This window comes from Choloepus didactylus, chromosome 5 (genome assembly GCF_015220235.1).
Source record: "Choloepus didactylus isolate mChoDid1 chromosome 5, mChoDid1.pri, whole genome shotgun sequence".
Classification (NCBI taxonomy): domain Eukaryota; kingdom Metazoa; phylum Chordata; class Mammalia; order Pilosa; family Megalonychidae; genus Choloepus; species Choloepus didactylus.
Window position 1 is genome coordinate 54,083,979 of NC_051311.1, and position 14,595 is coordinate 54,098,573.

At 37.0% G+C, this 14,595-nt stretch overlaps 1 protein-coding gene across 1 annotated transcript in view; it reads right to left on the bottom strand.

Moving 5' to 3' along the window:
* Positions 1-327: 327 nt before the first annotated feature.
* Positions 328-14,595, bottom strand: part of CHRM2 (cholinergic receptor muscarinic 2) — a 155,059-nt gene continuing 140,791 nt past the window's right edge. The window contains exon 3 of the mRNA XM_037837430.1: positions 328-2,266. Within this exon, the coding sequence (XP_037693358.1) occupies positions 819-2,219 (1,401 nt within the window). The 5' untranslated portion in view covers positions 2,220-2,266 and the 3' untranslated portion in view covers positions 328-818. The remainder of the gene's footprint in view (positions 2,267-14,595) is intronic.

A 14,595-nucleotide genomic window follows, 5' to 3' on the forward strand; every position in this document is an offset into this window, starting at 1 on the left:
AAAGGATCATAAGTGAACTAAACCTTATAAGCTTTTGAACTCCCAAAAATGCAATGGACACAGTGGGCAAAGGTAAAGGGCCTATTTTCATGGCTGCCCCTGGCTGGATTGAGTGAAAGTCCTGCAGGTTTTGCTCATATACAATGTAGAACAGGGAAGAACAAAAACTAAAAAAAAAAAAAAAAAAAAAAATTATGTGGCCTTGTCGTTGTTTGTGTGCTTCCTTTTGTTGGTGGGAAAAGGAAAAGGTGAAAAATAAGCATTTATTACATTACAATCCTCCAAATAATATCATGACAAAAGAATAATGTAGACTTAATACTCTGGAGACCACTTCTGCAACGTTTGACTTTTTTTCTTTGCCTCCCCATCATATATTATCTATTTCTTTATGGATTAAGTCCCCATGCTAGCTTGTAATCATGACACTTCATCCTCATATAGACACATGGGCACATAACAAAATGTTTAAAAAAAAAAAGGAACAAGGTTATTCTTCTTGTGCAGAGACATAAAACTGTAGATTCAGAAGCCCTTCTTCAAGAGAGGACAAAAAAGATATAACATTCCTTAAATCCACAATTCTAATATGTCTTTTCCATTGTCTCGTTGCTCCTAAACTGACAAGATTTATAAGGTGCAAGGTTATCAAACTGGAGCATAGGTGTGATAAGAACGTCACTGTTGAGATCCTTAATTGCACATTCCATAATAAGACTGTAAAGTGCAATGGCTGAGATTTTTAAAGTAGGAGCTCTTTTATCTCTTTTATTCTTCCCAAGTTCCCCTCAACCAATTTCCTTTTTTGCGAAGATGTTTTACCTTGTAGCGCCTATGTTCTTGTAATGACACATGAGAAGGTGTTTAAAGGTCTTCTTGAAGGTGGCATTACAAAGTGCATAGCAGGCGGGATTGATAGTGCTGTTGATGTAACAGAGCCAGTAACCAATTGTCCACACTGTATTGGGGATACAGGGTGCACAGAAAGTGTTAATGAGCACCATGACATTGTATGGGGCCCAGGTGATGATGAAAGCCAACAGAATAGCCAAGATTGTTCTGGTCACTTTTTTTTCCCGGGAAGGAGGAGGCTTCTTTTTTGCTGGCTGCTTTGTCATCTTCACAATTTTGCGGGCTACAATGTTCTGTTTTTCATCCCCATTTGGACCTGAAGAACCAACTAGCTCCACAGTGGTGTTAGTTGGGGTACATAAGTCACCTTTCTGGGTCTTGGTGACAATTTTGATGCAAGTTTGTTTAGAGTTCTCTTCTTTGGAATGGCCCAGAGAAGTAGAAACTGTATTTTCGTCCTGGGTTATTTCATCATCTCTCATATTAGAAGCAACAGCACTGACCGAGGTGGAGTCATTGGAGCTCTCTTTTTCTTCCCCCTGGACACAGTTTTCAGTCACAGCATCTCGGAGGGCTTTGCCATTCTGGATTTTGTTGTGCTCCAGGCCATCATCACTGCTGGGCATGTTGTTGTTGTTTGGCTTCACTATCCTTCCCTGCACCAGACTTGGAGAAACTGGATCTTGGTTGGCTGCAGGCTCCTTTTTGTCCTTCTTAATCCTGCTCTTGCTGGCTCGGGATATGTGCCAGTATAGCACAGTCATGATGATCACCGGCAAATAGAAGGCTGCAATGGCAGTGCCAAAGGTGACGGCAGCATTGGAAAAAAACTGAATGTAGCACTCCCCGTCCTCCACAGTCCTCACCCCTACGATGAATTGCCAGAAAAGAATGGCCGGAGCCCAGAGGATGAAGGAGAGGACCCAGGCAGCTGCAATCATCATGCCTGCCATTTTTGTGGTCCGCTTAACTGGGTAGGTCAGAGGTTTGGTGACACAGAAGTACCTGTCAAAGCTGATGATGAGCAGATTCATAACTGAGGCATTGCTGACCACATAGTCCAGGGCTAGCCACAGGTCACACACCACAGGTCCCAAGGGCCAGTAGCCAATCACAGTGTAGAGGGTGTATAAGTTCATGGAGAAAACACCTATAATGAGGTCAGCACAGGCCAAGCTGAACAAAAAGTAATTGTTGACTGTCTGGAGGTGGCGGTTGACTTTAATGGAGACCATGACCAGGATGTTCCCAATAATGGTCACCAAACTGAGGGATCCAGCCACCAGGACAATAAACACCACTTCAAATGTCTTGTAAGGACTGGTCAGAGCCAAGCCATTGTTAGAGGAGTTTGTTGAGTTATTCATTTTGTGTCCTCTAATCAGTAGCCAAGTAGCCAAATAAACATTGAAGCCTGCAGGGAAATAGAATAAAATTAACAAATATAATATAAACATTGCTTTAAAATACATCATATTTCTTCCTTTCATCACCTATCTATATCATCTATCTACCTCTCTCTATATATCTATTTATCTATCATCATTTCTGCCATCTATCCTCTATCTCTTCAATCAAACAGAGCATAATACTGATGTAATTGAACAAAATAAACCAACAGTATACATAAAACTTTCCAAAGCATGAAAAGGCTTCAGGAATGGACATAAAAATTAATAAACCAATGAAAGTACAAAATTATGGGAAAAAGCATAAAATTAGAATATTGAATGTGTGTGACTCTTATAGAGAAGAACAACTTCACTTCTGGTAGCTCTAAGCCTTTTTCATCATCATAATGATGATGATAACAATAAAGAAAACGTAATAATACTTTATTCACCATTACACTCCCTCCAATTAGCATTACTTTTCTGTGACCCCCTTTTTACACTTATAATCAGCATCACATAATTAGCATTTTAAATATTCCTTATCTTGAAAATGAACAGTTGCTTATTAAATGCATATTACTATGATTGTACAGTTTTTATGTATGCATTATTTTTCAAATCACTATCAAATCTATTATCTTACTGTTTTTCATGCCAAATCCAAACCTTTGGTACAGTCAAGAGAGGAATTATATTTGTTTTGCAGATGAGGGAATCCAAGCTCAGAAAGGTTAAGTAATTTACACAAGGCCACTTACAAGCCAGTTGTAGAAATGAGACTATGAACCTTTGTTGATCATTCATGCATCCATTCATTCACCATTCATTCTTCATTTACTTTGCCCTAATATATCTGTTAACCAGCTTCTCTGCATTAGTCCTAGTGATCCATGCAGGGAGTTCAGTGATGACTTGGATGGGCACCCTGCCTGTGAGAGGCATGTGCCCTGGTGGCAGCGAAGGATTGGAAAAGATGCAATTATCAAACCCCAGTGCCCTTTCTGCTGCCCTACCCTGTTGTGTTTAAAAAGCACATCATCTTTGTTTTTCAGAAAATGACACTGCAGTCTGGTGAGACTTGAGTGACCTTTCATAAGGGAAAAAGGTTGTTGGGAATTTAGGAAAGAAAATTAAGAGTTCATCACATGAGTTTTGACACATTTCTGGAGTCAAAGCATTTGAAAAAAAAGCCATGCCAAGTTTCACCTTGCCTTTACAAAAGAGCTTATGGTTGTGGGACAGAAAGTAAGCAAAGTTGAGAAATCATTTGTTGGTAATTCAAAACTCAGAAATCTCTAGTAATTCATATTCCATGAATTACAAAGTAATGATATCAAATACAAGTGGGACAGTAGTTTGAGCTCCATGTAGAAAATAATTAGCTAAGCACCTTAACAACATAAGTAAAATTTAAACAAAAAGTTTATTCTGGTTCAGAAGGCAAATTATCTTCAAGCATTGTAAAACACAACTTAAAAACATAGGAGGGGTTTGGCCTTAATAAATAAGACCCAAACTGAGAGGCCATAAAGAAAAAATATATATAGATATATGTGTGTATATATATATATATGTACTAGAATAAACATTTAAAATTTGTGCATACTAAGAAAATAAAAAAAAAAACTTAAGAAACAATATTTGTAAAGCATGTGATAGATAATGAGCTAACTTCCTTAAAATAAACAGCATTTTGAAAAGAAACATGGAAAGATTAACAATCTAAAATGTTGATGTATTAGTTATATCAAAGAAAAACTACATATTAATGACTTATAAACATATGAAAAAGACATTCTACCTCACAAAATTTAAGAAAAGCAAATCCAAACAGCTGAGAAAACATTTTTCTATCCACTGTGTTATAGGTAATGTTATTATTCACTATTGGTGGGAGTATATTATGTATTGTCATAAACTTTTTGGAGGACAATTTTGCAATAAAAAATGTAGCCCATGGGTCATAGGGCAATATTGAAGAGTTTAATCAGGAAAATGATGGTGATGGAATGAAACACCATTTTAACTTAGAAAATTGTATAACAAGAAACTGTTATAAGTAGTTAGCTGGGAGTACAAACAAGGTGTCAGTAGTTGAGCCAAGGAAAAGGAGCTGACATTACATCCTTCATGATATTGCTTCATAATTGTATTATGAACATTTCTTTTCTAATTTAACAAAATGCAGAATCTCAGGCTCACTCCAGATCTCCTGGTTCAAAATCCCTCAGCCATATTAGGAAAGACTTCTAAAGCCACTTTTCTTTTACTTCTTTAAAAATTTGATTCATCATTTGTTGCTCCATCATTTTATACCCCAAACTTTCTCTGTTGAGTGGGTCCTCATCCATTACATAAATATGCTAATGTGTCTCTTATGTCTTAAATTGAGTGGACAAAGACTTTTTTCAATCTTGATTTCCATACAGGATATTATGAGGAGCAATTTACTTTTATTAAAACATGCCATGGCAGGCCTATACAAAAGGCTGAAGAGGTTTGCAGAAGCCTCAGCATTGAGTCCTAATGGAAGTCTGCTCTGAGTTACATTACCATTACTTTAGAGCTTAAGTTAAAATTCTGGGCCATCTAATGGCCTCCTGCCTCCCATACTCTCTGCCAACCAATTGAATGTATACGTTGTTCCCATTTTTCACTCCCATTTCCTTATTTAAGCCCTACTTGCTGTACTCTTGAAATAAGCTACCCATACAAAATTCATAATCTCATCCCTTTGCATCATTCCTGAATCATCTCAGACACTTTCATAAATATCTCACATTCAAGGCAATTACGTGCAATTCTCCACACATAACATTGTGCTTCATGACTTCATCTACTTCACTTTCTTTTCTTTTCTCTTTTTCTACCTTAAAAACACCTCTCCCCTGGCAGCCCCTCCACCCAGAATCTGACATGGGCTTGCAGGGCCCTGCACCTTCCGTGGTGGGCCAGAGGTGGAGGGATGGTGGGGTGGGCATCAAAAAGGTAACAGCCAGGGAGGTGGCAAGATGGTGGTGTAGAGGGGAGTGGAATTTAATTAGTACCCCTGGAACAACTAATAAACAACCAGGAACAACTAGTAAATAACTTGGAATAACTGTGGGGGGACGACTGTGACTGTCCACACATCATACACCAACCTGGATTGCGAGGAATACCTGAGATAGAAGCATAAAATCTGTAAGTAAAAACTGTGGAGCCCCCTCCTCTATAGCAGGCTGAGCTGCAAAACTTTGCTGTGGTAGAAAGCAGGAGTCTCTGAGCAAGTGAATATAGCTCAGCCCAGCTCCAACTGAGGTTTTAATTAACAAATGTAGACTGCAGAATACAAGTTACAAACCCCCTAACAAGCAAACAGGCTTTTAGTGACAACTGACCTTAAAGAGTCAGAGGACTTTTCTGTCCCAGGAGGGGGAGCCCAGAAGACCTATGCCCTCTATTTGATGGGTGAAACTGAGGGGCTGTGGACTGGCTCTGAAAGGGGCTTTACGTCCCTTTTTCTCTCTCTCAACTTGAGGGGCTCAGTGGAGAGAGCCTCAGTCATTTTCAGTTTGCAGCACTCTGACCCAGATGGGGGAGGAGACAACAGAGTCAGAGAGACAGAGGAGCTATTTAAATGCAGATAACTTCCTAGGGGGTGTATCTTCCCTGAAAGGAAGGAGGTGGGGCCAAGCTCTACTATCAGTCTTCCCTTCAGAACCAGACTGCAGAGCCTGGGGGAAAACAGCCAAAACAGAAACTAAAGGGGCTACACCTCCTTAAACCAGTTGGGAGCAACAAGCTGACAGGCACCACCTGCTGGGCAGGTTAGGAAAAGCACAGTGGCTAGAGACCTCACAGGAAAGTCTGTCAATCTCTAAGGCACACCCATAGGGAGACTTGAAACTGAATATAACCACATTCTGAGATCTGAACCCACTCTGGTCTGGGAAAATCTGATTGGGGTAACCAAGGAAACCAGATGTCTAGACAACAGAAAACTACAATCTACCCTAGGAAAAATGAAGATATGGCCCAGTCAAAGGAACAAACTTACACCTCAATCAAGATACAGTTGAGATACTGTTTCACTTTAATGAAACAAACTATTAAAGATTTTCAAAGAAATATGCTAAATCAAATAAAAAAACAAATCAATGAGTTCAGGGAAGATATGGCAAAAGAGATGAAGGATATAAAGAAAACAGGGTGAATATAAGGTAGAAATCAAAAGTTTGAAAAAAATAACTGGCAGAATCTGTGGAAATGAAATGCACAACACGAGATGAAAAACACAATGGAGACATACAACAGCAGATCTCAAGAGGCAGAAGAAAACACTCAGGAACTGGAGAACAAGACAACTGAAATCCTACACATAAAGAACAGATAGGGAAAAGAATGGAAAAATATGAGCAATGTCTCAGGAAATTGAATGACAACATGAAGCACATGAATGTAGGTGTCATGGGTGTCCCAGAAGAAGAAGAGAAGGGAAAAGGGGCAGAAGAAATAATAGAGGAAATAATCAATGAAAACTTCCCATCTCTTATGAAAAACATAAAATTACAGATCAAAGAAACAGAGCATAATCCAAACAGAATAGATCTGAATTTACCTACACCAAGACACTTAATAATCAGATTATCAAATGTCAATGATAGAGAGAGAATCCTGGAAGCAGCAAGAGAAAAACAACCCATCACATACAAAGGAAACTTCATAAGACCATGCGCAGATTTCTCAGTAGAAACCATGGAGGCAAGAAAGAAGTGGTGTGATATATTTAATATACTGAAAGAGAAAAACTGCCAACCAAGAATCCTATATCTGGCAAAACTGTCCTTCAAATTTAAAATATTCTCTGACAAACAGACAATGAGAGAGTTTGTGAACAAGATACCTGCGCTATAGGAAATACTAAAAGGAGCACTACAGACAGATAGGAAAAGACAGGAGTGAGAGGTTTGGAACACAATATTGGGTGATGGTAGCACAGCAATGTAAGTACACTGAACAAAGACGATTGTGAGTATGGTTGAAAGAAGAAGTTAGGAGCATGTGAGACACCAGAAGGAAAGAGGAAAGATAAAGACTGGTACTATATAACTCAGTGAAACCTGGAGTGCTCAACAATTGTGATAAAATGTACAAATATATTTTTACATAAGGGAACACAAATGAATGTCAACCTTGAAGGTGTTAAAAATAGGGTGGTATTGGGGAAGAATATAATCAATGCAAACTAGAGACTACAGTTAACAGAGCCATTGTATTATGCTTCCTTTAATGTAACAAAGGAAGTATACCAAAGCTAAATGTCTATAAGAGGGGGACATAATGGAGTGGTATGGGATTCTTGGCATTGGTGGTGTTGTCTCTTTTATTCTATCTTATTTTAATTCTATCTTTCCTTTTGTTTCCTTTTGTTGCTTTTTAGCTGTCATTTTTTTTCTTTCTTTTTCTTTTTTGTCTATCTACCTTCTTTGACTCTTCCTCCTTCTTTGTGGAAGAAATGGAGATGTCCTTATATAGATAGTGGTGATGGTGGTGAATACATAAATAAGTGACTATACAAGGAACCACTGATTGTTTACTTAGGATGGAATGTATGGTGGGTGAACAAAACCAACTTAAAAAGAATGGGTTGAAGAAGAAACCTTGAGGGCACTATATTGAGTGAAATAAGTCACATAAGGACAAATATTGCATGGTCTCATTGATTGAACTAATTATAATATGTAAATAAACATGAAATATAAGTTACCAGGATATAGAATGAGGCTAAAGAATGGGGAGTGGTTGCTTGTTGTAAGCAGAATGTTCAACTAGGTTGAACTTAAGTGTTTGGAAATGGACAGAGGTAATGGTAGCAGGTGATTGTGAGAATAACTAACAGTGCTGAATGGTGTGTAAGTGTGGTGGAAAGGGGAAGCTTAGCATCATATATGTCAACAGAAGGAAAGTTAGAGGTTAAAAAATGGGAACGTATAAAACAGCAAACTTGTGGTGGACAATGTCCGTGATTAACTGTACAAATATTAGAAATCCCTTTCATCAACCAGAACAAATACATGACAGTATAACTAGAAATTAATAATGCAGGGTTAAATAGGGAAAAATATACCTATTGCAAACTATGTACTACAGTTAGTAGTATTTTAACATGCTTTCATTAACAGTAACAAATGTACTCTACCAATACTATGAGTCAATAATGGAGGAGGGGTAGTTAGGGGTATGGGAAGATTTGAGTTTTCTCTGTTTTTATTTCTTTTCTGGAGTAAGGAAAATGTTCTCAAAATGGAAAAAAAATAATTGTGGTGATGGATGCACAGCTATATTATGGCACTGTGGGCAATTAATTGTGCATTCTGGATCTTTGGATGATTGAATGGTATGTGAACAATCTCAATAAAATTAAATTAAAAAGAAAAAACACCTCTCCCCCACCCACACCCATCATTATATGCTCACAGTTCTCACCTGTCTGCTCCCTAATCAGCCTTTTGGCATCACCAACATGGTGAGATCCTTTTGATAGCTCTTTGTTGATCTGGTTTCTTGCCCATATCTGCGTCAACAGCAGTCCTCATCTCATGTGTGTTTTGTTGTTCTTATTTGCTTGGTTTGGGGAGGATTTTTTTTTTTTAAAACCTCAAGTGGAAATCCTAGTTAATCATACTCCTCATGCTATAACATCCTCCTCATAAATATAAGGACCCTCTCTTATATTTAGTTTACAAATATTTTTCTTTTCCTTCATTTCTAATTCTCGTATCCCATTATCCTTCTTTTTTTTAGGACTAGCTTTAATGTGCTTAGACTATTTCTTCAGTTACATATGTAACTCTAGAACATAAAAGGTTTTGTTTTGTTTATGACTTTAATTTACTAAATGATACTGTACTTTAGATCTTGCTCTTGTTGTTGTTTTAGTTTTCACTCAACACCATGAGTTTAGAATTTATTTATCTTGCTCTAGTTATTTCAAATTCATTACCTCTAATCCATAGTGGGCGATTCCTGACACCTTTTTTAAAATACAGTTCCCTTGTGATGGGTAAGCCGGATGCCTCAAATGATGCTGAGATGATACTGAAACGAAATTTTTCATATTGCATTTTGGACTGGAGTATGAGTTTTCCCATCATTTATACCCAGTTAACACCAGACAAAAATAGGTATAAGTAGACTTCTAATTGCCAAATTGCTCTCCTGGATGGCTACAATAGATCTCAGCCTGATCAGGTGAGTCCTTTATCACTACTACCTTTAAATAATTGGTATTATGTAACTCCTTAATCTTTGCAACCTGATAAAGGCAAAGTATAATATTGTGTTTTAATTTGCATTTCTCTGATTTCTAGAGTGGCTGGACACCTTTCTTCCATGCAGTTACTAGCCTTTCAGATTTCCATTTTTGTGGATCCTTGTTCATACCTTTGATCCACAAAGTACTGTATGATACTCTGTTTATGTATTTTCCTCCTTGTCTACAAAAGCGGTGAATTTTGACTTGTTAATCTTTGTAGCTCTATTATCCAGCTCACTGCCTCAAATATAACTGATGCTTAAAATATTTGTTGAATCAATATAGAATCAACAATTAAAATTATTAATTCAAACCTTGTTTACCTAATCAGTGAAATTGTTTCAATTGCCTTTCTCTTTAACAACACTTTCTTTGCCCAGTGTTCACGTAATCAAGTAGTCGTAATTTATTTGAATAAAATGATTTCACTAACTCATTCATTATTCTAATCATTCATTTTTAGCTCAGGTGCAAGAACTCTGATTTTCTTGTAAGCAGCACTTTTATCTATTCATTAGATATATTCATAGACATTTTCAGAGTTGAGATATATGTATATGCTATTTCACAAAATGTTCATTTAAGTGGACTTTCATTGAAAGAGTCCAAAAATTTATTTGTTGAATGTCTTATTTCACACTTTAATTTATTCAGCACATTATGTTTGATAAAATGCAGGACCATATTTAGTCCAGTGGAAAAAGATTTTTAGTAATTTCCTCTGGAGGATAATGCATAAATATTTTAGTTAAAAAAATAGTCCTTCAAAATCAACTAGTCTGATCCCTTATTTTGTGATTAAGAAATTATAAGAGAAAATTAATGATTTGCCCATGGTCAATTGGTTCTTTTCATAACTGGTGCTAATAATAACAATAATAAATATTATAAATATAACATTTTACATTAACATAGAGCTGTTTGATTATCACTCTCCCCACTTTCACTTTCATTTGTATTTATTTATTTGCCCACCTCCCATTCTTCCTTCTTCTTGTTTACTAAGAGCTTGCATTACTTTTCTAGTTAAAAAAATAACTAAAAGAAAATACAACTCCTGAACACTCAAATGAGCTATTTCATTTAATATTAAACACTCTATTAAAAAAAAAAAAAACACCCACCAAACTGGTTCTATCATTCTCTTTTAACAAAGAAGGAAACTAAGGCTATAGAATAGGTTAAGCCACATGTCCTTAGCCATAAGGCTAGTGAATAAATGATGTGCAACAAACGTACTTACCTTTCAGTCAGATATTCTTTCCCCTCTCCTTCCCGTTTGGAGAATTATAATTGATCCAATAATCTGTGAAACTGTTGGGTACCTATGTAATGATGAATGACACCAGGAACTTGCTAAAGATTCTATTTTGGGAGACCTGGAACTCTTACCCAGGTAGAATACAGTAAATTTTTATATAATATTATGCTTCTTAGTTGCTATCATATCTCCTGATTTTTGGAGTTATAATAATGGCCTGGTTATACCAATGCTGTATGTAAAAATGGAAAACATTTTTCTTAGAAGCAAGCACAAATGTTTGAAGGCTGGTATTCCTTTCTCCCGGCTTGTTATACAGGCTATGCAAGGATGTTCCTCTCCCATTAAAGAAAGCAGCTTCCTCCTGTCAAACTCTTGCTGCTTCAGCTGTTTACGTTTCTATAAAAGTTTTAACTTCTGGTGTGGCATCAGAGGGTGATATTAAAGCAGTAACGGTTACATCATTGATGGAATAATGTAATCACAACAGACTAAACAGTGAAGATTACCTTCAAAGGATTCAATATCTTAATATGGCAATTATGTAATAATCTGTTTGGTAGTTTACAACGTTAGTTAATGACTAAGTCCTGGAAGTACTATGGAAACTGAGAAGATAATTTTTCTGTCCTTAGTTTCTTCACTAGCTGAGTCTCTATATAGCAGTAAGGAGTGTGCCATGGTTAAATATTATCCTCGAAAAGTCGTGGGTGCTAATCTCTACCCTTAATTATTAGCTGTAGGGCTCTGGGCAACTTCCACAAATTTTAATTTTCTTTTTTCTCAAGCAGGAATAATAATGATCTTACTTATTTTTTAGAGTTGTGGTGTGGCTCAAACTGAGATTACATCTCTGAATGATGATCTATAAATGTTAAGCCTTAAGTAAATGCTATTAATTTTCACATTTGTGTAATGAGTATACATTAATCACCTTTCTTAATGGTTAACAAAAAATGTATATGTGTGTGTGTGCATGTGTGAAATAGTGTAAGAGTGGAGAGGCATGGAGTGTAGTGGTAGTGGTAATAATTAAGATTGATAATAATAATTAACAGGTATTGAGCACAATTATCTTTGCAGCAATGTCTTGAGGTAATTAATATTCTTATTATTCACTTTTTATAGATGTTGTACTAGAGAGCAAAGAATTAAGTTACTTCACATTGAAACCTAGGGTGCCTGACTCCAGAACAACACAGGCTGTTGACCACCATTGACCACTGCTAAAGAATTTATTATTTGTACAGAAAGAGACTTAACAGCAGCGACTGCTTGCCCAAAATATCCCACTTCTGACCTGCCGTGAATAAGCCCCATGCCATGTCTTCAAGCTGGTACTTGGTTTAGACAACAGATTGAGGATCATTGTTCCAGTCCAGAATCATGGCTTTGGGCAGGAAATGTTCACAACAAAATAAATTAGGTCCAGAGTGAGGTCCTGCCCATGGGAGCATGTGACATTTAAGATATAGAACATTTGCCCCAAAGCCATTATCATAAAAGTATATCACCATGTCAATTGAAATACAATCTCTCAAAAGTTATCACATCAATGGCATAGAAATTTTAAATATTGACAAGAAATAACTGATTTTTTTTGAATTGTCAAAGAAAGAATACTGATTAAAGATCTGTAAAACAAAATAATTCTGATATATAGTTAGATACATAGTGGATACTTAAATAAAACAAATGGGATTTATTACACACAGCCCAGGTCAGGTGGCACACCTGAAATATGATCAATTTCACAGGTGCATCTACAAAGTAATAAGCTAATAAGGAATTTATGAATATATGATTAATCTAAGTGCTTATATACTCATAGATTTCTAATGTCTGCTGCTATTTGAACACTTTACCAAAATTGGCAGGGTGTTCTGGACAATCTGTCCATCTCTTTCAGTTGCTGAAATCTAAGAAGCAAATAATCACAGAAGAAACATAAGGGATAAAATCATCAGCCTTGCCAGGTGTGCCAGTTTAGATACATTATGTCTCCCAAGAAAAAGCCATGATTTTTTAATCCAGTCTCGCGGGATATTGGGATTAGGTTGTTTCCATGGAGATATGACACACTGAACTGTGAGTGACACCTTTGGTTAGGGTGTGACCTCTGATTGAATGTTTCCACGGAGGTGTGGCCCCACCTATTCTGTGTGGGCCTTGATTAGTTCACTGGAGCCCTATAAAAGCTCAGACAGAAGACGCTCACTGCTAGCTGTACCTGAGAGACACATTTTGAAGATGGCCATCGGAAGCTGCCACTGACATTTTGGAGAATGCTATTTTGAAATGCCACCTGGGAGCAAGCAGACGCCGGCCACGTGTCTTCCCAGCTAACAGAGGTTTTCCAGATGCCATTGGCCATCCTCCAGTGAAGGTATCTTGTTGTTGATGCCTTACCTTGGACACTTTATGGCCTTAAGACTGTCTTTATTTTGTAACCAAATAAACCCCCTTTATAAAAGCCAATCCATTTTGGGTATTTTGCAAAACAGCCACATTAGCAAACCGGAACACCAGGGTTGCCTTAAATTTCATTAATTTAGAGACTGACAAGGCCCATATCAGCTTTTAAATTATATGTGTAAGGGCTAAATACCACAGCATATCCTGAGACAATTAAAAGTTTACTTCAAAAATATCACAGCTAGATAGCTATGTTTCATTAAAAACACTATTTTTTATTATAGAAAATGTGACAAATATAAGGATGATGCAATACGGCATTACAGTAAAATATCAGACTATCATTAAAGACATGATTCCGCCTCCTGAGGAACTAGAGGTTTATTGTATAGGAGACTTAAGCCATCATCTCTTCACTGCCTAAAAAATGGTAGGTAATATTCTTACACTGTTTTATCATCAATTAGAGAGCAAATAGAATTTATTTATTTTAATCCTTATATAAGATATCTATATAAAAATTAATATATAAATATAATGTTTTGTATAGTAATCCAATGAATGATACTCTAAATTTTTTCCGACAATGGACAGATTATCAATGAGGTAACCTATATTCTGTTATAGCTATCGTAAGTATTCATTAATCCCACTATTTTATAAACAGCAGTGGTTCAGGTATTTAATAAGCTTTGAGATAGTTCTTAAATCAATGATCAATCACTCTTGCCATCCATGATGCTGGAGAGGAAAAAAAATAGAGGGTAGAGATTTATTTAAGGAATTCTTGGGCACAAAGTCCCCTTTCTCTAAAGAAATGTTTCAAAGTATACAGCTTTGATTCTGATGTTATTTGAGGTGAGTTGCTTATATTAAAGTGATACTTACAAATCTTGAATGTATTTAAATTTTACTTACAAATAAAGGAGAGATTGGGACTGGGACTTAGAAGACAGCCTGGCTCTGAGAGCTGACAAAATTGACATTCTTCCTTTCAGTACATTGACTGTATCAGCTAGAATTTGAGTAAATTGCCACTTTCTTTTCTTTAATCAGACTTTTCCCTTTGTGCCAAGCAACACTTTATGAGTCAGTGCACATATTTAGTTTTTAATGAGCACCTGAATCTCTCTACAGCAGCAGCTGTAGTGTTGGTAATAATAGGGGTGATGGCAGTGGTGGTAGTGGTGATGGTGGTGGTGGCAGTGGTGATGGCAGTGGTGGTGGTGGTGGTGGTGGCAGTGGTGATGGCAGTGGTGGTGGTGGTGGTGGTGGTTGTGGTGATGGCAGTGGCGGTGATGGTGGTGGTGATGGCAGTGGTGATGGCGGTGGTGGTGGTGGTGATGGCAGTGGCGGTTATGGCAGTGGGTGGTGGT